Source organism: Ovis aries, chromosome 1, assembly GCF_016772045.2.
Source record: "Ovis aries strain OAR_USU_Benz2616 breed Rambouillet chromosome 1, ARS-UI_Ramb_v3.0, whole genome shotgun sequence".
NCBI lineage: Eukaryota > Metazoa > Chordata > Mammalia > Artiodactyla > Bovidae > Ovis > Ovis aries.
In genome coordinates this window covers 269,640,346-269,665,900 of record NC_056054.1, presented here as the reverse complement: position 1 = coordinate 269,665,900, position 25,555 = coordinate 269,640,346, and the positions used below count along the sequence as shown (strand labels likewise).

The following is a 25,555-nucleotide window of genomic DNA, read 5'->3' as shown; positions in this document are numbered from 1 at the left end:
AACTACAGTGGGAAATTGGCACCTTGGCAGTGGAAAATCCCTAGCACACCCCACCTTACCCAAGTGGGCCAACGGTAATGCACCAGTACCAGGACCGGCAACACCAGGTGCTTCCTGACACGGGGCATTGAGAAGGTTGTTGATTAGTTGCTAAGATCCTGGTGCTGGAAGAGACTGAGGGCGAAAGGAGATGGGGGCGACAGAGGACGAGATGGCATCATCGACCCAAGACGTGAGTTTGAGCAAACTCCAGGAGATAGTGAAGGACAGGGGAGCCTGAAGTGCTGCAGTCCACGTGGTTGCAAAGAATCGGACGTGCCTGAGTGACTGGACAACCACCACATGATAGTTGATGTACCACGCCGATACAAGATGTTAATTACAGGGAAACCAGTTGGGGTGAGGTTGAGGGAGTATATGGAACCCTGTGCATTCTGCTCAGTCTTTCTTTCATTCTTTAGGGTCTCGTTGTTGTTTTGGTCACACTGCGTGGTGTGCATGATCTTAGTTCCCCAACCAGGGATTCAACCGGTGTCCCCTGCAGTGGGAGCTCGGAGTCCTCACTGCTGGACCACCAGGGAAGTCCCTGATTTTTTTTTTTAATAAACCTAAAGCCACTCAAAAAATAAAGTCTATTAATTAAAATAAATTCTAGATTGTGACACAAGCATTATATGAAATTCAAATTTCTGTGTCAGTATAATTTCTTTGAAACACAGCCAGGTGTATTTACATGTTGTGTATAGTTGCTTTTGTGCTTAGACAGAAGGATTGAATAGTTGCCATGGAAACCATACAGCTCACAAAAGACTATATAATATTTACTCTCTAGTCTTTACAGAAAAAAGTTTGCTGATCCCCAGGTTCGATAACAGTGTTGTATCATTGTTAAGTTCTTGATTTTGATCATTGTATGTTGATGAATGTTAAATCACACCCTTCAGAAAGATACACCAAAGAATATAGGGATAAAGAGACATTATGGCTGCAACTTACTCTCACATAGTTCAGAAAAAAGAATTATGGACAGACGATGGAGTATCCTATGTGGTAAAAAAAAAGTCATCATTTGGGAAATCTTGGTGCTGGGTGAAGTTCAGTTCAGCTCAGTCACTCAGTCGTATCTGACTCTCTGTGACCCCATGGACCGCAGCACGCCAGGCTTCTCTGTCCATCACCAACTCCCGGAGTTTACTCAAACTCATGTCCATTGAGTCGGTGATGCTGGGTGAAGGGCAGGTAGGAGTTCTTCATACAGTATCCTCACAAGTTTTCTGTAAGTCTGGTTTTATTTCTAAGTAAAAGGTTGAAAGCGAAATGAACAAAAGATCATGGGCCTTAGAACCAACCAGAACTTGAATCCCTGATTTGCTGGCCCCGTGGCCTCAGAGAAGTGGTTTTCCTTTTCCAAGACTGTGTCCTCATCTGACTTGCAAAGCATAGATGAGATAATGCCTGTAGAGGGTGACTTGTAGTGCAGAAAATCAGCACTGATTCCAGGTGGCCAAGCTGAAGGTCTACAGTGCCTTCAGGAAGATGATTCCCAGAGGTCTGCTTCCTTATGGTCAGGATGAGTCAGTCCATCTTCTGAAATGGCAGCCGCGTTTCCAAACAGAAGGCCCTCTGTTGGGGTAAGGGAGCCATGATGACGGCTCCAGTTGAAGATGATGGACTCTGATCAGCCTGAGAGGAGCGTTGCGGAGATGCTTGCTGTGATCTGGGGACTCCTAGTGGAGGGGTTAGGACATGGTCTGAGTTCCCACATGTGGTGGCAGTTTTATGCTGAGGATCTAGGATCAGGACTGCCTTGGAAGCTTGGCCTGAGAGGTTGTTGTTGTTTAGTTACAAAGTCATGTTCAACTCTTTTTGTGACCCCATGGACTATAGCCTGTTAGGCTCCTCTGTCCATGGAATCTTCCAGGCAAGAATACTGGAGTGTATTGCCATTTCTTCCTCCAGGGGATCTTCTCCAACCAGGCATCAAACCCGCATCTCCTGCATTGCAGGCAGATTCTTTACCACTGAGCCATCAGGGCTGCCCCCTGTGAATTCTATAACAGCATTGGTCTAAGGTTGCAGGTGAAATTGTTATTGTTGTTGCTGTTTAGTCACTAAATCATGTCTCTCTCTTTGACCCCATGGACTGTAGCCTGCCAGGCTCCTCTGTCCATGGAGGTGACGCTCAGACATCTGATATTTATGGCGCAATATCGGGTAAGAAACAATGGTTTGAGTTTATCTTGAGTAACACAGACCAAAACAATAAATGTTTGATGGACTGGAAGGTGCCTCAGTCTGAAAGCTGAGTCCACAGGACGCCCTCCTCGTGAGCAGTTAAGTGATTTGGCAGTAGAGTAGATGCTGCTCTGTATGAGGTTGGAAACGGGGAAGATTAGATAAAAACCTATGAGTGATTGGGATGCTAGGAGATATGGAACGCTATCAGAGCAGCTGACCCCAGACATCCTTCAGCAGGAGGACAGGTGGGGCCTCTGCTTCTGGGGCGCACCCAGGGGAGGCGTGACGGTTCTACTCTCGGGCAGTCCACATTCCCGCTTTGCCTCTAACTGAAACAAGCGCGCCTCCTGTTATATTACACACCAAACACGGCTAAGGGAACATGATCTAGAGCTTACTTCTTTGACAGCATTCCAGAAAGGCAGATTGATGATGGGTAGCTTTAAATGTCAAATCCAGAAGATAACAGAAGAACCACAGTAGTAAAACTGTTGTGCCTGTGTGTACCGCTGACCAAAATTATTTGTAAGCAGTAACATACAAAATGTGTTCTCTCTAAAAGCCAATAACCTAAAAACGTATTATCTTTAAAAAGTCAAATAGATACTTCAACCAACTGTTTATACCTTTGCTAAGTGAGTTTGGAGACCCTCAAACTGGAAATGAAGATTTTTTGCAACCCAGCTGTAAGTGTTAATCTAAACGCTTTTTAGCCCAGCTTCAGATCAGCTTAGTATGTGTGTGTTCTAGACGAGAGGTTCGGGGAAGAGACATTACCTCTAGACTTTGTGAACGGTCCAAAAACAGACGAGTTCTACCCCTTCTTCTCCTCTCCTTCTTGACCACCCTCCTTACCCCAAGAGGAGGAAATGCGAGGCCTTCCTCTGTGTTGGAAGTAAGAAGTTCTGGGATCTACAACCAAGAGAAAGTGATGCTTTAAGCACCGATGCTGTGATGGAGCATCTTGTGTATCCCTTCACGCTTCGTTCTTAGGGAGCCTGAGACCACACCAGGTGTTCTGTGTCCTAGGTGACTGAGAGATGGAGAGAGGAGGAGCCCGTCACTCAATGTTAGTTCATGTCAACACTGGGGTTCAAATCCAGACCTGTCCCATTTCCTGAGTCACCTCTGCCGTGACATTTCTCAAGTTCCCCGGGAACCTTTCGTTTCCCGCCAGGAGCAGTAACCCCCTGGTCCCTGGAAAACACCGTGCTCTTCTGGGACTATTGGTCTCTGCTTGGCCCCCAAATGCCTAGCTCTCTGTTCTGAAGTCGCTGGTCCAGGGTCCAGCATCTTTCACCCTAGACCATCTCCCTGTGCATGTCAGAGCCCTACCACCCTCCTTGCTCCAGTATACGCATTCTTGGGAGCAGAAAACAATTCATTTTCTTTCCAAAAGCGATACTGTGCATTCTTGAATAGGAGGCAACTTTTAAAAAAATTGATTGTACTTTTAGAGTGAAACATTTTTTAAAAATCCTTAAATTTTAGGTTTTGAACTTTGTTTAAAAAAACAGTGATGCTCAGATAAAATGGTTGGTGTTCTCAATGTACTACATTTGAAAACACCCCCCCTTTTTTTTTTTCCGATGATGAATGCACTCCAAGTATAGAAACAGTGGAAAATTCAGACAAAATATAATGAAACTAAAAACCACCTGGAATCTTAACTCCCAGAGATTGCACAAAAGAGCACAATGAAGAAACTAAAGCCATGATGTAATTCTACATCCTCCTTCTGGATGTAGCCACTGTTAATACGTGTCCTGTATTTGTCTAAGAATGCACATCGGAATACATAGCTTACGTAGGTGGGCTCATACCATGATGTTGTTTTTAAGCCTTTTTTTTTTTTTATTGCCAACAAAATAAAAATGTCCATAACTAAATATCTACTTCATTTTAAGAGTTCAGGGACTTCCCTAGTGGTCCACTGGTAAAGACTCTGCTTTCACTGCACGGGGCCTGAGTTCCCTGGTTGGCGCAGCCAAAAATAAATAAGCAAGAATGAGCAGTCCTTCCAATCATCAGAAGATATTTTGTATAATAGATTGTGTGTGTGTATGTGTGTGTGTCGTAGTTTTTAAGAGGAAAAGTATAGAAAAATATACATTTATAAGAAGGACTTCTTTGGATGACTTTTCTGCTTTGTACTTTCCTGTGTTTTTCCAGTAACTACGCTCATAACTTAAAGTAACCACAGCTAATATTTTGGTATATTTCCTAATAATTTTTAAAAGTATATTTTAAAGCACCTGTGGAATCATGCTGCATGTAGGAGTTTCCACACTCTCTAAATCTTCTAATGGTGTTCAGCGGGCATTTGCCGGTATCACTGATGGCTTTATGATATTTTTTCATGTTGGGGATACTGTGATTTTTCTTTCCTCTATTGTGGACTGTTTGTACTGTTTATGATTTTTTTCACAGTGCAATGCTGTGATGAAATAGCTGTGTCCCTTAATTATTGTTTCCCTGTCTGAATATTGCTTAGAATTCAATCTTAGGGATATAGTCACTGGGTGAGAAGGTATAAAAATTTTAAGGCTCCCATTGCATATGAACAGACTGGTTTTAAGAATTTCTGCTCTTTAGTTACAAATTAAATAAGGTCTTGTTCATTGGTTATAATAAAATGGATGCTACAGGTGACTGTTATTATCTTATTTTTAAAGCAGGTCTTTTAGTCCTATTCTTTGACGTATTTACAGATATTATGAGTGTGTGCTAAGTCACTTCAGTTGTGTCTGACTCTTTGAGACCCAGTGGACAGTAGCCCTCCAGGCTCCTCTGTTCATGGGATTCTGTGGGTTCCCAACAAATACTATATCTAAACATAAAAACCATGCTTCTTTCCCCAAAATTTTTCAAAAATAACTTTCAAATTAAATGCAAGCAGTCATCAATGGATAAAGTTGTGGTGTGTGTATATATATATATAATGGAATGTCACTCAGCCATAAAAAGGAATGAATTTGAGTCAGTTCTAGTGAGGTGGAATGAGAAAAACAAATGTTGTAACACACATATATGGAATCTGGAAAAATGGTACTGATGAACCCATCTGCAGGGCAGGAATACAATGGGGAAAGGAGGGGGTGGGATGCACTGAGAAAATAGTATTGATATATATATATATATACATTACCATATGTAAAACAGATAGCTAATGGGAAGTTGCGTGTAATGCAGGGAGCTCGACCTGGTGCCCGGTGACAACCTAGAGGGGTTGGGATGGGGTGGGAGGAGGGAGGGAGGTTCAAGAGGGAGGGTACAGGTGTGTACTGGTGGCTGATTCACGTTGTATGGCAGAAACCAGCACAAACTGTAAAGCAAATATCCTCCAATTAAAAATAAAATAATTTTTTAAAAAAACAGGTAAGCAGTCACCTTAAAGGAAGTTTAAAAAAATAAAATCATCCTAATATAGCCACAATTATTCTTTTGTCGAATCTCCCTCCCTCGCTTTTCTGTGAATTTTACATGGTTGGGGTAAAAGTGTATGTAGGTTTCATATCCTGTTTTTTAAAATTGAAAATTCTATTGCAAGCATTTTTCTGTGTTGTATGTAATCTTCATAATTATCATTTCCCTAGTGAACTCTTATGTTTTTTCCAAATTTTCACTTTTATAGCACTGTGGTGAGTGTGGACTATTTCTTTAGGTTTGAATCCTCAAAGTGGATTGCTTTGACTCTGAATATAAACTTCTGTTCACTCAAAACTTTCACTCGCTTATACTGGTCTGTCTGGTTAGTTTCAGTGTCTTTGGTGTTCTAGAAGCCACTGTCTTCTAGGTTAGTGGCTTTTCCCACAGCCACGTGGAAGTCAGGGCGTTCTGGTTGGCAGAGCATGCAGTGGGAACTGCGATGTCCTTAGCAACAAGGTGTTCCTGGCCCTGTCCTGTTTGCCAGGTGAGCCTTGGGGCTCTGCGTATTTCAGCCCAAAGCTGTTGTTTAGTTGCTAAGTCTTGTCCGACTCTCTAATGGCCCGGTGGAGGATAACCCCCCGGGCTCCTCTGCCCATGGGACCTCCTAGGCAAGCATACTGGAGTAGATTGCCATTTCCTTCTCCCGGGGATCTTCCCACCCCGGGGATCAAACCTTCGTCTTCTGAATTGGCAGGCGGATTCTTTACCGCTGGGCTAGAAGGGAAGTGTACCAAACAGAGCCGTCTCTTCCTGTGTCCCGGGGGTACCCAGTGCCTGCCCCAGCTGCTGATCTCAGGAACCGTTTACTAAACAGCCTTTCCCAACAAAGAAAAACACTACAGAGGTGGGGAGGTGTCACTATGTAACCTGCTCCCCGCTTCCCCCCCCTTTTCTATTTCCTTTTGTCAGAAGGACATCAGCTCGGGTTAGAAATGCATTTAGGGTGTCTCCTTTCCACTAAAGCAACCTAGCAACCTAGCAACTCGACCTTCGGAGATGCAAATTTTCGATTTTGCCAAAGTTCATAAATGCTTCTTTGTGGACTGTGAGCTGTGTGGTTCTGCCCCCAGAGCTATCTCAGATCGCACAAATAAACCTAGCCGTTTTCACCTGGCTCAAACTAAGCATTACCCATTCCCCCCCCCCCCCCCCCCCCGCCATTCATTGTTTCCCTCCTCGCAGAATTTCCTCTTGGCCTTCAGCGTCACAAGCTCAGTCTTCTCATCAATATGCCCTGTTCACTGCTGCCAAGCCTCCAGCAGTTTAGTGCGTACGTTCCCTTCATCATTTTTCTTTGTTCTGGAGGCTTCTGGAAGCCTGTGTTTGGTTTCTGAACCTTCCCACCTCCCCACACCTAACTCCACCGTCACTGCGGCTAGCTCTAGGCATGACTGTCTACCATTTACCTGTTTATTTACAGAACATCCGAGATGGAAAAGAACCTTTGCAATCTACTCACACGTGCAAAATCACCGCCCCCCCCCCCAATCCCCTTTGCATAGAAAACTTCGTTAGGTTTCCCCACCCCCCGCCCCAGAGCCCAGCAGCCTTCGGAGCCCAGGTGAAGGTGGCTGGGTCTCTGCTGAGCCAGAGAAGACAATCTTATCTCCCTGCGTGGACAAAGCTTCCTTCTTCGGATTTTTCCACGCAAGAAAAGGACGCTTTATTCTTGGAGCCCAGCAGCGTATATGCAGAGCCGATCTCAATGGGTTATTCATGGTGTCCAAGAGAAATACCTCTGGAGCTGTATTTCATGTGAGATGGAAGTGGGCTTGGCACCCAGACAAGGGGGCTGCCTGCTCGCTGGCATGTCCTGTGCCTGTCGGCCTGGCCCAGCCCTTGCCCCGGGTGGCTGGGCTCTTCTTAGCCAGCCAAGGGCTCCCCCTCACCATGCCTGGGCACCACGAGGCTCTGCCCACCAGGGTCACAGAGAGGTGCTCTGAGTGTTTTGGCCTTTAAGTGTTCTCCTCTCACTGTGTCTAACGCTCCACTCCATTCCCCGAGCCAGACAGAGGAGGAAGCGCTTTCTGAGCGCAGTCCCTCTTCTCAGCGCAGGGATGCTCTGGAACCCGCCCTCAGAACAGAGTACCACCTCGCTGTCACTTCTGCCCTTGTTACTCCCCTCACCCCCAGAAAGTATTTCAGAGACATCCTGGCGGCTGCACTGACAGGTCTGATTTTTCACTTTGTTTAGTAAGTCCTACTGAGAGCTAGGAGGCTTCCCAGGTGGCACTAGCGGAAAAGAACCCGCCTGCCAGTGCAAGAGACGACAGGTGCGATCCCTGGGTTGGGAGGATCCCCTAGAGAAGGGCGTGGCAACCCACTCCAGGATTCTTGCCTGGAGAATCCCAGGGACAGAGGAGCCTGGCAGGCTACAGTCCATGGGGTCAGGCTACAGTCCATGGGATCGCAAAGAGGCAGACACGACTGAAGCGACTTAGCGCACACCGAGAGCTATGCCTGCTCATTTCCTGGGAATGCAAAGGAAAACCTTCCCAGTGTGAGTTAAATACGTAGAATGGAGCTGGGAGGAAATTCTCAGAGTGAGGGTTTTCCGCGCCGCCTCCCCCCAACCCCGTTTCTTTTTCTTGGGGGAAAAAAAAAGTTTATGTTGACTCTTTTGCTGGAGATACAGTGCACATTTCTACCCTTCCCCCAAAGGGAAGTTTGTATTCTTTTAAATAAAAACCATTTTAAAAGCAGAACTCAAGCCTAAAAGGATCCAAGGTTCTCCTGAGTTCTCAGAAGGTGTAGATTTATTTACTATAGTTAAAACATAATTAGTTCTCGGGGGATAGTGTGTCTTTTAAACAGCTTTATTGCCACCGTATTAGTTTTCTGAATAATCAGAAACTTGTGTTATGATTATGTTCCAGTGTGCAGACAGAAACGCGCCTAAGTAGAAACAAATGTCAGGAATTGCCAGTTGTCACTCGCGGAAGGGGACACCACCTCAGCGGGGGAAGGAGGAATTTGATAGGATATTCCGAAGAAATATAACCTAACAATGTCTTGGGTAAACTGAATGATAGCTTGGGCAGGTACTCGTGTCCCACCCCCCAGTCCACTTTTTTTTCCTTATTAAATGGTGTTTCCTGCATCCCTTTTCCATCATTCTCACTCCAGAAGCTGGGAATGGGCTCAGTATCCCTTGAAATCCGGAAGACGGCCCTTCCTTACTAACACTTTCGCAAATGGAAGCAAACAGCGTCCCCCACCTTGAGCCGTAGGCTCCCATGTCCTGTCCCAGTTCTGGCTCACCAGTCTTTCCCATCGTTTGCAGGTTGATGTTTGAGATGCCGCAGGAAATGGGTTTAATAGCCATCGCAGTCCGCCAGACGCAGGGCAAAGGTCAGTCATCTTTTGTTACCGTTTCTGTTGTTTTTGTTTTCTAAAATCTGTGACTCTCTCGTGGCCAGACAGCCAACTGATCGAATGTGCTTATCATCGAGATGACTCCAGTTAGAAGTTGTTTGTTTTCACATTGCCCTAAAATGGAGGAAGAGGAAGGGAAATTGATTAGGAGGCTGAACTTCAGTAGAATTCAAGTGTTCCTCAAACCAAGATGTTTATTAAATCACTTGACATCCACCTGTGATTGTTTTAACGTTCTTTTACCTACATCTTGTAAATTCCTCTTCCCGACACATTCTAGGCGTTACCGTTTGTGAATAATAACTATGGTAGAGAGACATTTGTTTTCCGGAAGGTTCTCTGGGAGGTATCTTCCGTGTCTAGACTGAGTGTCACCTGTCTTTCATCTGCCAGCCCCCACCCTGGCTGGCACTGGCGTTTGCATGGAGTGGGCCCTCGATCAGTGGGCAGTGCCTGTTCACAGAGGGCCCACCAAGGAGCAGAGGGCTGTCCAGAGCTTCCACCCCCTGCTGACCTTCAGAGGCAGGAGCCCACATCCTCCCAGAATCCACTTGGGTTCCAGCTGTGCAAGCAGATTCTTCCTGCTCAGGGGTCATACATGGGCCACTGTCCCCTGCCCCTCCCCATCCCCAGCAGGTACCAGGCAGACCCCCCAACTTTTAACTCTCAGAGGCTCTTATGCCTTTCCCAGAAGAAGCAATAAAATGAGAAATCCACTGTTTCCACTTCTTTCTCCTGAGCATGTCTTTTGAACATAACTCAAAGAAAGAAAAAAGAATTATTCAAGGCTGTGGTGCTCAATACAGTAGTTTAAAAAAAAAAAGAGCCAGGGAAGAAATTATGTTATACCTCTCTTTTGAGAGAGGTATACTCTCTCTTTTATTTCCTCAACTTCTTTTTTAAAGAAAAATAACTCGAGTTAATATCAGGAATCATTTTTCAAATTCAGCTTTCTTTAAAAAATAAGTAAATACCATCCAGTCCCCCTACTTAAAAGCGTACAGTTCTGTGGTTCTGTGAGACCATCACAGTTGGGATCACTTCTGAAAAACATGGCTTCCAGGACCTCTCCTGGATCAGTGTAGGTTCAGTCCAGTTTCCCCACTGTCTCCATTTCTGCCTGCGTTGCCATGTGGTGAGAATTAAACCGAGAGTGAGGTTCAGACACTGTGTAAGACTTTGAATCATCAAAGCATGGATGATATGAGGCAGAACATTATGCTAATAATCGGAAACTTGTTCAGCCACAGAGCAGATTTTAAACAGCTTCTCTGTTGTTGAGTTAACCCCAGAATCTCCAGGCATTTTCATCAGTCCGGGCTTGTTCCAGCGGCGCACATCCTCCGTTTGCGTTTCTGAGCCCTCCACATATTTTCTGGCATCATGTGCACCTCAGTCTGCTCACAGTTCAGGCTGGCCATTTTCCTGACGGGGCTTGTGTTCCAGGGCGGGGAAAGAATGCTTGGCTGAGCCCCTTGGGATGTGCCCTTTCCACCCTGCTGGTCTGCATCCCGCTGAGATCCCCGCTGGGACAGAGGATTCCGTTTGTCCAGCATCTGATGTCCCTGGCCGTCGTAGAGGCAGTAAGATCCATCCCCGGGTACCAGGTATGTGCAGTTCATCACTGATACATCCCTGCCATGCACGCACATCTCCGTTTAGGCATGTTTGTAGCGTGTGTGTGTCTGAATGGCTGCTGTGTGTGGAGCCTCAGCCTGCTTTTTGTAAAGCTGGCTGCAGAGAGCTCCTGGAGTTTTAAAAGTGCCGTCAGGTTGATAGCTGCTTCGGGCTTGCTGGAATGTGTTCGTTTCCCAGAATTTCCCTTCTGTGCTGCTGAGAGATGTGTCCAATGTCCTAGTAAAGGCAGGCCTTTCTTTTCCTTTTCTTTCTTTTTGATTGAAGCACATTGGACTGGATGAGTCTATTTATCCGTGGTGTTTTCTGGTGAAAAGACTTTTTATAGGCCTAAACAAACCTCGGGCAGCCAGTCTGTGTGCCTCAACTTCACAGTCATGGCAGGAGGTGGGGTTCCAGGTGGCCCAGTTCAAGGCAGTGTCTCTCGGGCCATTCCCCGGAGGGCACAGGCAGCCTTGCCCAGGCCACGCCCCTCAGGATGGAGAAGCAGCAGGCCACTGGACCGCTCTGTTTCTGTTACCTAGGTTGACCTCTGGCACTTCATGGAGACTAATAAACTCAGTATCCTTTAATCAGTCAGTTCAGTTCAGTCGCTCAATCGAGTCCGACTCTTTGCGACTCCATGGATCGCAGCACACCAGGCCTCCCTGTCCATCTCTAACTCCTGGAGTTTACCCAAACTCATGCCCACTGAGTCAGTGATGCCATCTAGTCATCTCATCCTCTGTCGTCCCCTTCTCCTCCTGCTCTCAATCTTTCCCAGCATCAGGATCTTTTCCAATGAGTCAACTCTTCACATCAGGTGGCCAAAGTATTGGAGCTTCAGCTTCAACATCAGTCCTTCCAGTGAACACCCAGGACTGATCTCCTTTAGGATGGACTGGTTGGATCTCCTTGCAGTCCAAGGGACTCTCAAGAGTCTTCTCCAACACCACAGTTCAAAAGCATCATTTCTTCAGCTCTCAGCTTTCTTTATAGTCCAACTCTCACATCCATACATGATGTGATCTGACTCAATAAAATGAGTTGCTCCTGTGTATCTCCATAGCATTCTACTCAAGACATTTCTGCCTGATTCTGGTTAGTTCAAGGCCATCCTTCACTCTGGAGCAAGAGCTCCTTAAGGAAAAAGAGCCCCCAAGAGTATTGTTCCCTGCCTTCAGCCCCACCCCACTGCCCCTCCCGCACCCCCCGCCCTCCTCCCTAGCACATGATGGTCCCCTTTGCTGTGGTTATTGATCTTGGGATAATCGATTTAATTCCCAAGCCGGGTGTCTTCAGTGTTTCTGATGGCGGTGCACAGTGAAGAGGGAGAGGAGACTGAGATTCTTGTGCTCTTTATTTAGGTCTCCTTCCTCTGGCCCCGCGGGGCACTTTACTACTCCAGGTGTTGCTCCAAAGAGGTGATCAGCTGTCTGAAAAAGAAGAGAGCCCGAGACTCCCTATTCTGTCCATTTCTAGAATATTCTGCTCATCTTTGTGTTTTCTAAGTTGGACGACCTCTCCTGGTCCCTTTATGTCTTGAGACTGCTTGATTAATATGCACATTTTCCTTTCAGGATATCAATTTGCGAGTGAAGTGGCCCAATGATATTTATTACAGTGACCTCATGAAGCTTGGTGGAGTTTTGGTTAACTCCACACTTATGGGAGAAACATTTTATATACTTATTGGTAAGTTTTTAAAGCCCTTCCCCCTAGAATTTTTAGATTAATAGAAATGAAATGGCTCACACATGGCTCCGTTGAGGGGAGTGGATTATCATCTGGGATTTCTTTCTCTTTGAGCTTTGACTTAGAGAACACAATATGTACACAGAACAGGCCAGGTGGGTAGAAAGGCTTTCAGAGAGTTTAGCGTTTGTACCTCTGGCAGTGGAAACCACCACATGGGTATCTCATCAAACAGGCTTTTTCTTACACCTCTCTACACTCCCGCTTCTTGTTGAATTAGACATGATGAAGATATCCACTTCGTTGCTTGGTAATAAGAAAAGTTTAATTTCAAGGATGGGTGTCCTTGCGTTCTTAATCTGACCTTTCCAGGCCATGGAAGAGTTGCCTTCTTTTTGATCTTCAGAAGACCCTCCAGGCTGGTCAGGGTGAGGTAAAGATTCCCCGTTTCACCTCAGCACATCCTCATCAGGCAAGGAGATGGATTCAGAAGCAGTTTGAGAAGTTCCTAGGTGTCCCTGGTCATCCAAGCATCACCTTCTCCCTAATGCCCAGAGGAACTGGAGTGGGGTTCAGAAATCAGCAGTGGACAGAAAACGTGTGGTGGTGTGTGGGGAGTGCCAGCCAGAGAAGACACGGCGTGTGTTTCCAGCGCTGCTGCCAACTGGCAGTGTTATTCGAGGGAGGTTATTTCCTCCCCTCCAAGCTCCGTCTCCCGTGTGTAAATGAGTAACTGGGCTGGATACAGAGGTTCTGAATAGAGACAAAGGATGGCTTCAGGGAGCTGAGGAATTCTCTGTCAGTGAGGGGGGAACGAAACTTCCCTCTGAGAGAATTCATAGCTTTTATTGACGTCTTAAGGCCATGGGAGGTAAGCAGAGGGCACAGAGGGCATCTTTGGGGAAAGATTCAAAAAGTCACCATCAGTGGCGCCTGCTGGTCCTTAGAAAGACACAGCCTAAGTTGGCAGCAGTCCACGTGGCCCTTTTCCCAGGACCGTGCATTTTCCGAGTGCAGGGGAGCTTCTTCAGTGCTGCGTAAGCTTAGCTGAGTGCCTTACACCGGCACAGGACCTTCCGTTCTTGTGTATGTTGTTGATGAAAGCACAAACGAACAACTGCAAATTCTTCCCTGCTTTTGTAGTTGTTTGTTTTTCCCCAGGTGTCATTTACATTGGTTTGTATTTTAGTAGCCAGTATATTAAAAAAAATAATAATAATTTGGGGCCAGCCAAGCCTTCCCTTCATACCGAAAATAGCTCAGCACATTTATCAAAAAGTACTGTTATTATGAGTGTTATTATTCTAAGACAAGTATTTGGGAACTTCTCTTCTCAGAGGCCCTGGAAAAATGGTCAGCTCACTTGCCTAGTTCTTGCAGTATTTCACTTCTTATTGAAGCCCTCTTTGAGGTTGTTTCAGGGCCCTGCTGAAAACTAAATCTCAGCTTTTCTGAAGAATCCCCTCACCCTGACCCAGCAGAGAACAGCGGTGTTAAGTAACGACAGAGATAAGCTGGTAACTCTCTACTGAAGCCTTGGTTTAGGGGCCTGTGAAAGAGCCACTGAACGTGGGTTGGCCCTGTGCCAACAACGTAACTCTAGCACCAAAGACTTCCAAGGATAAAGCATTAAAGGATGTGTTTGGGCTTATGCCATGATCGAGGTTGGAAGTCTTTGAATCCAGAGTTTACTCCTTAAAACCTGAATAAACTTCTTTATTTTCAAGCATGTGTTCTGTTATTCAAGTAGAAAAAGAAACGAGATTTTATTTTACACTGGGTTCAGCGCCGAGCTCCAATTCTTGGCTAGACCACAGGAGGTATCATTTAAGAAGCAACTCTGTTCATCCCTTTCTGCTTAACTGAATCTAATATGACTTGCTTCCCCCCCTCCCCCCCAACTAATGTGTAATATGTTTGGAATGGCTCTGGTTTGATGAGAATAGTAAGGGAAGGATGAAAAAGGAAGATGGACTCCGAGATATAAGTCCTCCTCTAACTGGCCAGAGACAAAAAAAAAAAAAAAAAAAACACACACCTCAAAATGAGGACAAGGAAGCAGCAAGTTGAGCGTAAAAGCTGTAACTTTTTCCAGGCGGTCGGGAGAGACGTGTGACGTCGTCAGTAGGTAGAGCTGCTCACCTTGTCCATCGTTTCTCTCTGTTCAGGCTGTGGATTTAACGTGACGAACAGCAACCCCACCATATGCATCAATGATCTCATCACAGAATACAATAAGGAACACGGGGCAGAGCTACAGCCCTTGAGAGCTGACTGTCTCATCGCCCGAACGGCGACCGTGCTGGAGAAGCTGATCGACACGTTTCAGGACCAGGGGCCCAACGGCGTTCTTCCCCTCTACTATAAATACTGGGTACACAGGTCAGTGCTGGCTTGTCTGCCTCCTCTTAAAATCCCTTTACTAAACACAGGTCTGGGTAATCCTCTTTGACTGATGGATAAACCGGGGGGGATACCACCTTGAGCGAGTGAGCATCACCAGGAATGGGGACAAACGGGCAATCCCATGCCTCCAGGTGGGGCTCACGGGGAGAGACACCACATCACTGAAGACTTTCCTGCCCCAGTGTGTGTTTAAACCGAATCTGATTGTGAGGCAACAGGCAAATCTTAAATTGTGGAACATGCTCTCGGTAACAAAGGGAGACCTCCCAGCCTCAGCCTTAGCTGGGAACTTTGTTAGAAACACAAATTCTTTTTTTTTTTTTTCTGTGTTCAAATTTTATTTTTCTCATTTGCTGACTTCTGTTTATTAGAAATTTTTTATTTGGAGGATAATTGCTTTGCAATGTGGTGCTGTTTCCTCCCATACAACATTCATGTATGTATCCCATAGGTATCCATACATCCCCTCCCGCTTGATCCTCCCGCCCACCCCCCACCCTCTAGGTTGTCACCGAGCACCACGTTGAGCCCTCTGTGTTTTACTGCAGTTTCCCACTAGCTGTCTATTTTACATATGGTAATATACATGTAGAAATGCAAATTCTTAACTCCTCCCCTGAGGCTGGGGCCCAGCACTCCTGTTTTAATAAGGGCTCCAGCAAGCTTTCAGGCACCTTAGTTTGGAAAAGTACTGATGTTGATCAATAGGGGCCTCTACCTTTTAGCAATGTCAAGGTCTTAGAAACAAAGAGAAGGGAGGAGATTTTTGAGATTAAAAAGACTCACGAGGCATGTCAGCTGAATGCAATATGAGATTCACAATTAGATCCTGGAAGGGAGAGAGCACCCACAGAAGATATTAATGGGATGAATTAATATCAAGGGACTTTTGCACAGGGACAGATATTCAATAATGTATCAAGATCACATTTCTTGAGAGTGATAATGATATTCTGGATTTAAGAAGATTATTCTTATACTTACTGAAATATTTAAAGTGTCATGATGCCTACAACTTATTTTTAAATATCAGGAACCCCCTTCCACTCCCTATAAAACAGTGTGTGCGCAGGAACACTGAGGAAAAACTGCAAATATGGAAAACGTTATCAGTTAGTGTAAGTGAAGAGGGCATATGAGGTTCATTGTACTATGTTCCCCCTTTTCTGTCGGTCTGAAATTCTTCAAAATAAAAATGGAGGTGCAGCTTCTGTACGTTTTAAACTGTTAAGAAGGCTATAACTCAGGAGGCGCATTTGGAAAAATACTGAAAACAAAATCGAATTAGCATGTGTTTAACTTATAATCAATGCACCCCAACTCGATAAAAGTCTTCTTTTCAGAACAGCTAGAAAGAGGCCAATCTTATCTCAGCCAAAAGCCTGGAGGGTTGCAGTGTTTCTTTAAAGTGCTAGAGGGTGAAGGAAGTGGCGCAAAAAAATCCTTCCGGATGTTCAGAATTAGGAGTGACAGTGTTTGCAAGAGAAGCAATTCCTAACTCCCTATTGGACTTGATTATATTCTGGTAGTCACCGAGACAGTTCAGGTGGGACCAGTGAAAGGCAAAGCTCGGGCCCAGATGCATTTTAACTGTACCAGCCCAGCCTCCTCTCTCCCACCAGCCCTGAATCCTTTCCCATAACGGAGGATTGCTTATCATCTCAAGCCTCCACTGCCTCTCACATGTCCCAGTGACCAAGGGCTGTTCTTCCTTTTCAGTGCTCAGCAAGTCCACCTGGGAAGCGCTGAGGGACCAAAGGTGTGGATAGTTGGCCTGGATGACTCCGGGTTCCTTCTGGTCCACCAGGAAAACGGCGATGTGGTCACGGTGCATCCTGACGGCAACTCCTTCGACATGCTGAGAAACCTCATTGTCCCCAAACAGCAGTAGTCCCCGCTGGGGACTGACAGACACAGACTGAAGGGCAGAACTGAGGCGGGAGGCTTCCCCTTGGATTTCTGCCGCCTTTCCTAGCCCGTGGAGCAGAAAAACTAAATCAGAGTTGTTGACGATTTTTTTTTTCTCCCTCCAATTAACCTGTTCATTCTTAAATTTTGTTCGGGGTAGAGGGTCGATTGCTAGAAAGATTTAGTTCAGGTAAAGACCTGCCATAGATGTGAGATTTGTTCTCCCTTCTTGAAATTGGATGTGTGTTAATTGGCCAAAAAAAATAGTTTTAACATGGAAACAGCAATGGACTAATTCACATTTTCCCAGTAGTGGAGATCTTTGCGCGTGCTCAGTCATGTCTGACTCTTTGCAACCCCATGGACAGTAGCTCACCAGGCTCCTCTGCCCGTGGGATTCTCCAGGCAAGGATATTGGAGTGGGTTGCCGTGCCCTCCTCCAGGGGATCTTCCTGGCCCAGGGATTGCCTCTCTTGTATCTCCTGCGGTGGCAGGTGGATTCTTTACCACTAGCCACCTGGAAAGCCCAGTAAAGATCTTTATCCCTAGACTATTAAAAACATTTTTTAAAAAAGCTTTCAGGCCCTGGTCATTGGTGAGTTAGGAGTATGGTGACACTGTTTACAGGAATCCAGGGAGGTGTTTTCCTATAGGAACATACACTGGTACTTAGTCATCATTTTTTGTTTGTTGTTTGTTCAGTGAAGAAAAGAGAAGGAAGATTTCTAAGCCTTATTCTCAGCCTGGTGGTTTGTGGTCCAATAGCAATGTCTACATGCTACAGAGGCACCCCTAGCTACTTTGGCTGTAATGACCTTGTAGAAGGAATCAGTTAATTACTTTGACATTAATTAGTGAGCTTTCCTCAGTTTAAATTGACTGAATATTCTGCCGTGATGGGATCAAGTTCAAGATCCTTAAAGCATTGATTAGGTACTGGCTTGGATGTGAGGGTGGGTGATTTGGCTCCAACAGCTGGAGATGAAGTCTCCCTCTCATACCACACGCAAAGGAGGATTTGGAGCTTTAAGCTAGCTTCGGGCTTGCTTTGAAATATAGAGCATTCCTGCAGGACTATATAGACGCACACAGTATAGATGTACATGGCATTTTATTGCTAAGTCACAGTTTTTTGCCCCCTTTTCACATTGCCAAAAAGAGTAATTGCTATTGCATGCTATCAGTTAAGAGCGTGTGTGTGTGTGAAGTCTTAAAAGATGTTCAAAATCTAATGCCCTATGAGTCTCCATGAAAGAACAAAAGAAAGGAAGCCTTTTGATATGCATTTGCTCTTTCCAGATGTATTCCATGCTTTTTCCATGTAAGTCCTATCTCCACTGAACTTGAGACTCATAACACATTACTTTTCAGCCTGAAGAGGCCACTTTTTGTCCGCTTTTCTCTCTTCCTGCCAATCCCAACTGGAATTAGTGAAAAGAAAAGTTGATGAGGCTCTCAGCTTTGAACAGAACCCCCTTATTGTGGCCTAGCACTGTCCTTCTCCAGCTTTAACTGGCCAAGCTAACTCCAGAAAGCTGTGGTTTTCGGTATAAAAATCTGTCTACCTTTAGTCAGGCACAGGCAACCCCATAGAAGGAAAAAAATAACATGTTTAGTCAAGTACATTAACCCAATATGTATGTTTTGGAAATGTAACTTGAAAAGATTTCAGAAGTCATACTTTGCAAATAAGGCTTCAACTAGAATTATTTTTCTTAACAAAACAAAACACTCTCTCCTAAAATGCCCAAGTCTAAATAAAAGTTTGAAGTCCACAGCACCCCAGATTTACCAAATGGACTCACCCTGGAGAGGGCATCTGCAAAATATCATTAAGAATAAAGTTCTCAGGCTGATGTTGCAAGTTTGACTTCTCAAACTCTGTAATATGAGGCACACCATGTCTCAGAGCTGCCATCATTAACTTTTTGCATTTCTTTGGGGGGTTATTTAATGAAAAACATGCTCTGATTTGTTTTAAGCTGAAGTCCTACTCTAGACAGTCTGCTTTAGGGAAAAAATAATGTTATCATTTAATTTCCTTTTGGTAAATTAAAACTAATGAAGTGTGGCCACGTCACAGCAGATGGAGATGCTCTGGGCGTATCGCTTTGCCCCTGCGCTTTCAAGACTGTTCTTATTTCTTACTTGTGCCCGACACCCAGTTGTCTTGAGGGAGGCAAAATAGACTTGGAACAGATGCTGCATTTTGCATAAACCTGACTTTGCCTCAGATGAACCAAAGACTTTTGAAATTCTGCTTCCTATAGAACAGCTGAATAAAGGCATTTTGCTTACAGCTGTTAGCATTAGGAAAACTTGCTACGCTGCACTTGTCAATTTGGGTGCAGTTTATGCACCCAGCGACCTAGGATCTCAAGGAGCTTTAAAGTCTTAATGAGAACCTCACGTTTTTCTCTTAATCTTTAAAACACAGCACCTACACTCAGGGTTGGCATGTGCTTTTGGGACATTTGAATTGTGCCCTAGTGTGGAGGCTGCACATTGTTACATGAAAGGCAGGAAGGACGGCAACCCCTCGCTGGTAGCAAATTTCAGAGGAACTCTAAAACAGGACCCAGCAATAGCTGGGCTTTCTGTGCCACACACCCCCCCGCCCCGCCCCCACAGCATTCCTTGGCACTGTCAACCTGGCAGCATGTACAGTGCTGGGGCACAGTCGGAAGGATCTGTGTCCCTCAGGGGCTCTCTGCTACAGCATAGTAGACTGCCCGATGTGGGAGCAAGTGGTCCACAGAGGGGTGGGTCCACAGGCCCAGGCCTGGGGTATCATGCACCTCCAACCCTACCCCAAACTCCCACCACACAGGGAAGAGGACTACGTGGGCACCCCTCACCCTCGAGTCTGGGAACCAGGAGAGAAGCCAGCCTCAGCCAGCCGTTTCAGAATCCATAAAGGAGATGTTTTAGGCTTACGTTCTGTAGGTCTGTTTGGTCTTAATGGGCAAAGAATGGAGAAATCGGTATTCTTAACTACTATGCATTATTTGAAATAAGCATTAAACCTCTGCATTTTTAGTTTTTCAAAGACTCATCTCTGAAGCATAATTACTTTAAACCGATGCCTATAAAAAGCAAGTCTACCAAAATAAATTTTGAGACCTTCTCTGTCGTTTGGGCTTGTTTTTTATTTTTACCATGTTTCATTTGTCAAAATAAGCAGTTCCTTTCGGTTACAATATTTTTTTATTCATATTTAAACATTTAAAAAAATAAATACTTTTACATCATAAGGAATAGGTATATGTAAATATTAAGCTGGTTGCTTTCTTAAAAATGTAGTTGTGAAAAATGTGTTATGTATCATACAAAAGAGAAGTCATATTACTTCAAAGAATGAAAGTCAGAAAATCCCAAAAGTTCAAAAATATTTAACTAAAGTGAGAAATACATTTAATAATGTAAATTTTTTAGTTTTAAGTTTTTAACAACAAATTTAATATAAGAACATGTTCTGTTCTTGTCCAGTTGTTCTTCCTCTTGTGAGAACTACTTGACTTTTGTCTCCACAGTTCTTCCCCAAGATTTCAACCTTATTTATCATACTTAAGTTTAGGAATAGCTTGAATAATGCATCTTTGATAACTCAAGGGCTGCAATTCACTAAAATTCCCACAGTAATTTTATGTAATTTATTTGAAATTTTTCTTTTATCTGTAGCAGCCCCCACAGTCTACCTAACCATCTTGAAAGTGTTAGTTGCTCACTCGTGTCCAACTCTTTGCGACCCCATTAACTGTAGCCGCCAGGATCCTCTGCCCATGGAGTTCTGCAGGCAGGAAGACTGGAGTGGGGAGCCATTCCTTTCTCCAGGGAATCTTCCCAACCCAGGGATCAAACCCAGGTTTCCTGCATTATAGAAAGGTTCTTTACTGGCTGAGCCATCATAAACTACAGTAGACTTTATACAGGATTAATTGATGGAGTAAACCCCTCCCATCCTTAGGATCCAAGGGAGGAAGGCATGGCCATTGGACTTAATGTGATCAAAGGGGTGGGGATGAGGGAGCAGAAAATACAAGCTCTTACAGATTTTCTCAGAGCAGCACTTCACACCCTGTTCACTTCTCTGCAAAGGTATGAATGGAATGGCTTTCTAGAAAGGGCTTCCAAGAACATAAAGGAATTCCTTTCCCTTGGAGGCCCAGTGGAAGGAGGGACAAACCAGTCTTGAACTGGGCTTATTTTTGAAATCCATTTAATCTGGCATTTTTTTGTCAACATGTTAGGAACCACTACACTTTTCTTTTTTTGTGAAAGACATGCGTATTTATTAACACGCTTTCTCTTCCAGAGCCTCACAGAAGTCGAGAAACAATATCCCCAAGCTTAAATGTGCAGACTAAAAGATGGAGGTAACAAGGTCAGGTTGCCGTAGTAACTGCCCTGCCAACTTTGCACAGAGCTGCTGTCCGCCTGGAAGCCAGCTTGCATGGGAATCTTCCTTTATGTTCTAGGTTATGAAAACTGCAATGTCTGTTTAGGCAAGGAAGTTTTTCCTAGTACACATTTTATTTTTCAAGTACACATACCCTCATCATTAAGCCTATTTATGTTAAGGTTTATAAATCTATAACGATTTTCTTTGCTAACAGTAACATCTGGTCTTAAATTGCTCCAGAAGTCCTCACAGTTGTATTTATTTATACAGCCCCCAATGATTAATAACAAGATAGACACAAACGTTATTTTACGGTACTTTATTGAAAAATGTCAAGCGAATCTCCTGCTCATCCAACCTGCAGCTTCCAGGAATCACGGGTTTAATTATGGGTCTCGACAGCATAAAAACATTACCCCAGGCTTATTTTCTGTGTGTCTACACTCAGAGCAAGCTGCTCATGAAGTATGGCTAAGCACAGTGTCGAGGTGTACGCACTGGATTCTTCTGACCTTGCCTCTTCACCGCAAAACACGTGTTCCTAAATTTGCAAACTGTACCATAAGGCAACTGAACCACCCCAGGGAAGCAGGCAGGTCTTCAGAGAGGTGCTGGCTGGACGGCAGGTCCTTTCACATTTCAATAACAGCACATGTAGGTGCTCTCGGATTCAAGGAACAGTGAGTTGGAGACGGTGAACAAAGTTTCCACACTGAAAGGTGGACATAGTTTCCTTAAAGTAAACCATCTGAAAAAGCAGCAAAATGAGGGAGTGTTTATAGTGAGGAGCAGATTGAAAAAGTGTGGTTCAATGCACTGATCCACTTCGGAGCCATGACAGGATTTTTAAACAGTGAAATCTTGAAGCAAAGTATAAAAATAAAAATTAATGGGAGTTTATCTTAAAAACACTGCTGGTGCTTTATAAAAGATTCCTGTTTACCTGTTACACACATGACGTTTGTATGGAGTTTTCTTACTCTGTAGGAAATGCTGAAGATGTGTATATCATTTTCGTTACATCCCTTTAGCATGTTTTTTTCCCGCGAGGCGCAGTCCATTGACAAGTTTCCATATTGCACATGCAATTTAACTAACTTTATTAGCACTACTTGTATCAAACACGAGCCTAGGGAATTACAGGTCTGTGTGGGCAGAGGGACTTTGCTTGTCATCAGATTTGATGGGTAGCCAATCCACTGGGCACGGAAATCATCCACCTGTCACTCTCATAAAATATCTGGCTATATATATATATTTTTGCATTTGATGCCTATTCAATATATTCTGAAGGTGCTATTCTCAAGAGTTCACGGGGTTGGGAGGGAATAAAAACTTTGTGAATGCACTTGAGAAGCACAGCCACAGTCACCCCCTTGGTCTCGGCTTGTCGATGTTTGTATTCAAGAGTTAAATGAAAACGTCTCATGAGACTCATGAATGACTTGAAAACTGCGGAGTTGTCGTCCATTCAGGGAACTTAAATCATCACATTCTGCCGTTGACTTAAGAACCTAAAAAGGGCAATGAACACAGGAGGCTTCCCGGGCTGGCCCATCTATCTGACCATCTTCGGGTGGGGTGACCTTCGCAAAGTGGAGTGTCTGGAGATATTACAACTGCTACTGCCAACCCCCTAGCCCCGCCAAAAGCGGGTCTGTTACTGAGCATCGGGGGCGCACAGGCCTGATTTCAAGGCGAGGAAACCAAGTCCCCCCCAAGGACAGAGTAGTTGGGGCCACCCCTGGGCGGTCGCCTTTTCAGAAAACCCGGCTCTTGGAGAACAAAACGTCGGGCGGTCAGGGTGTCCCCGACGTCGCCGCTTCTGTCCTCTACACGGGCGTTTATGGCATCTACGGTTTAAAAAAAAAAAATCTAGGAGTCGGCGGCGGAGTTTAGTAAAATAGTCGTCTCTGTATAAATTAATTTAAACCGTGCATACACAGCTCGGCCCGTGGACTCGGTGAGGCGGGGAGCCCAGGAGGCCGGCCTATGGCTTCTCCGCGCGGGCGGCCGGGCGGGTCACCTGCCGTTGGTGATGATGACCGAGGCGCCCAGGTAGTGTGGCCGCGGCGCGCCGGGCGGCGGGGCGGCGGCGGGGCCGACGGGGCCGGGGGCCCGGGCTCGCAGCGCGCCGCCCGCCGCCTCGGGCGCGCCGGGGCCGCAGGCCAGGCCGGGGGCGCCGGGCGCCGCGCCCCCCAGCGGCCCGCGCCGCGCCAGCACGCGGTGGTAGTTGAGCAGCACCAGCGGCAGCTGCGCGGGCGCGCCCGGGGGCGCGGGGGCCGGCGGCGCGCAGCACTCGGGGGGCGCGCGGCCCAGCGCCAGCCGCGCCCCGTCGCGGGCGGCCTGCCGGGCGGCCTTGGCCGGGCCCGGCGCCGGCTCCTCGCGGTAGTGGCCGCAGCTCGGGAAGCTCGGCGGCGGCGGCGGCGCGGTGTCCTCGCCGAACCTGCGCGCGGCGGCGGGCGCTGCGGGGACAGGCGACACGTTAGACGCCCGCGCGGGGGATGAGGGGGCCCGCCCCAAGCCACACTCCCCCGGGGGGCCTGGGGCCGCCACCGCCCGGAGCCGCCCGCACCCCGCCAAGTCCAATCGCAAGATGCAAGTGGCCTGTTCTAGGAGCCGCAGGAAGCAGTGAAGAGAAACAGGTGGACTTAATGTTAGCAAGAGCCTTGATTTAATGCCGTAGAGCCGGAAGATTAGTTCAGTGTGTGAGCAGTGTGAAAAGCAGGTAAGGTCTTCGTTTCTGCCTTCCAAATGCGGGGCAGACGCTGGGACCACCTCTCACCGCACTGGCCACCCGGGGCTGGGGGCCACCATGCTGGAGAGCGTTGGTCTACAGGCTTCCTTCCCTTCTTACTCTTAGGTGGCCCCAGTCGGCCACTATCTGTTTTGTTTTGTTTTGCTTTGCTTTCTCCTCAGTGGGGAGTGGAGAAGGCAATGGCACCCCACTCCAGTGCTCTTGCCTGGAAAATCCCATGGACGGAGGAGCCTGGTGGGCTGCAGTCCATGGGGTCGCTAACAGTCGGACACGACTGAGCGGCTTCACTTTCACTTTTCACTTTCACACATTGGAGAAGGAAATGGCAACCCACTCCAGTGTTCTTGCCTGGAGAATCCCAGGGCTGGGGGAGCCTGGTGGGCTGCTGTCTATGCGATCACACGGAGTCGGACAGGACTGAAGCGACTTAGCAGCAGCAGTGGGGAGGGTGGAGTGGTAATCCCCCTGCTCCTTTTAGTACTGTCCTAATTAATGTTATAACCAGCATCACCAATTAGATGGTCTGGAATCAGTTAGCTCCCCTCCCCTCTTTTAAACCTTCAGACATTCTTTGTCTTCCTTTAATATCAAAAAGACTAGGAAATCGATTACCAATTGCCCCCAGTTAGCACCTTTGGTCCAGTTTTTACCAGGTATCTGACAAATGAAGTGCTTATTAACTTCTTTCACTTCCAAAATAGCAATGAAAAAAAAAAAATTAAATGCTGTTTTATCTCATTGGTCAACACTCCTACACAAAGAAAAGTAATTCTTTCAAGTCCCGTCTCCAGTGGGTAACAGTTGCAGCTGTTAGGACAATCCCCTTGCTTTTTCTTTCCCCAGGCTGTGCCAAGGAAATCCCTGCTGCGGTTCTTTGGGGGACCCGGTGCACTGATGGTTATTAGGAACGCAAATCCCAGGCCTGCACTGCTCTGGTTCCTGGCATATTGTTTTCTGAACTGATTACTTTTGAAAAACACGTCCTGGTAATCTCCGAGAATGTCACATTGCTCCCGGATCTAGCCCTCTTCTGTATCTCAAAGGCCTGTGAAGACTGAGGCGCAGCACAGAGCAAGAAGTCTGCTCAGCAGCCGTAGGAGCAGCAGAGCCTGACCTGCCTCCCAAGAGCGAAGGAGAGGAGGGGACGCCAGGCATGCCACTCTTCTGGGGGCTCGCAACGTCCTCCCAGCCTTCAGTGGTCCCGCAGGGCTCCTGCACAAACCTGGTCTACTGTCTCAGCAGCGGTTAGGTCTGGGTGGCAGCTAACCCTTGACCCCCTCCTCCTACCTTCTGCCTGGGGTTGTCCCGGGGAGGAAGCAGGGGTCTGTCTGGGCCTGGGGGCAGCTGGTGAAACCTCCACAGAGGACCTCTGCTTGGCTGCTCACTGGATGGCTATTCCTGTCTGCCTACCAAGCCCTGTGGTAGGTATGATCCACGTGGTTCATGCTCCCATCTTACAGATGAAGAAACTGAGTCCTGGAGAACCTGTGCTATTTGCCTTAGGGTGGGGGCATTGGCATTTCTGTCCCCGAGCCCGTGATTTTCCACCACTGCTTCCCATGCTTTGAAAACTGGCATGAGAAGAAAAACAACAGTGTCTCGTGTTCAATTTGGGGTGGAGCAGAAAGGAATCATAAAATAAATACAGTTGGGGGTTCTTAGGATACATGCGCTGTGCTCAACTGCTCAGTCATGTCCAACCCTCTGCGGCCCCATGGACCACAGCCCAC

The 25,555-nt window shown here is 46.3% G+C and overlaps 2 protein-coding genes and 1 long non-coding RNA gene across 10 annotated transcripts in view; 2 read left to right on the top strand and 1 right to left on the bottom strand.

Annotated features, from left to right (window-relative positions):
- HLCS (holocarboxylase synthetase) overlaps nucleotides 1-19,792 on the top strand; it is a 213,247-nt gene extending 193,455 nt beyond the window's left edge. For all 6 annotated transcript variants that reach the window (XM_012104997.5, XM_042238351.2, XM_060396293.1 and 3 more), the window contains 5 exons: nucleotides 8,951-9,018; nucleotides 10,489-10,649; nucleotides 12,237-12,351; nucleotides 14,520-14,733; nucleotides 16,477-19,792. In XM_012104997.5, the coding sequence (XP_011960387.2) occupies nucleotides 8,951-9,018; nucleotides 10,489-10,649; nucleotides 12,237-12,351; nucleotides 14,520-14,733; nucleotides 16,477-16,648 (730 nt within the window). In that variant the 3' untranslated portion in view covers nucleotides 16,649-19,792. The remainder of the gene's footprint in view (nucleotides 1-8,950; nucleotides 9,019-10,488; nucleotides 10,650-12,236; nucleotides 12,352-14,519; nucleotides 14,734-16,476) is intronic.
- Nucleotides 19,793-21,371: 1,579 nt separating this feature from the next.
- The window catches only part of SIM2 (SIM bHLH transcription factor 2), a 50,219-nt gene continuing 46,035 nt past the window's right edge, over nucleotides 21,372-25,555 (bottom strand). For 2 of the 3 annotated variants that reach the window (XM_042238389.2, XM_042238390.2), the window contains exon 11: nucleotides 21,372-22,920. In XM_042238389.2, coding sequence (XP_042094323.1) covers nucleotides 22,760-22,920 — 161 coding nt within the window. In that variant the 3' untranslated portion in view covers nucleotides 21,372-22,759. Of the gene's footprint in view, nucleotides 23,533-25,555 lie in introns of all 3 variants that reach the window. The other variant, XM_027961583.3, reaches the window with a different exon arrangement.
- LOC105604931 (uncharacterized) lies at nucleotides 23,491-25,489 on the top strand. The gene is made up of 2 exons (XR_001024521.3): nucleotides 23,491-23,795; nucleotides 24,669-25,489. It is a non-coding gene; the product is annotated as an uncharacterized LOC105604931 (long non-coding RNA).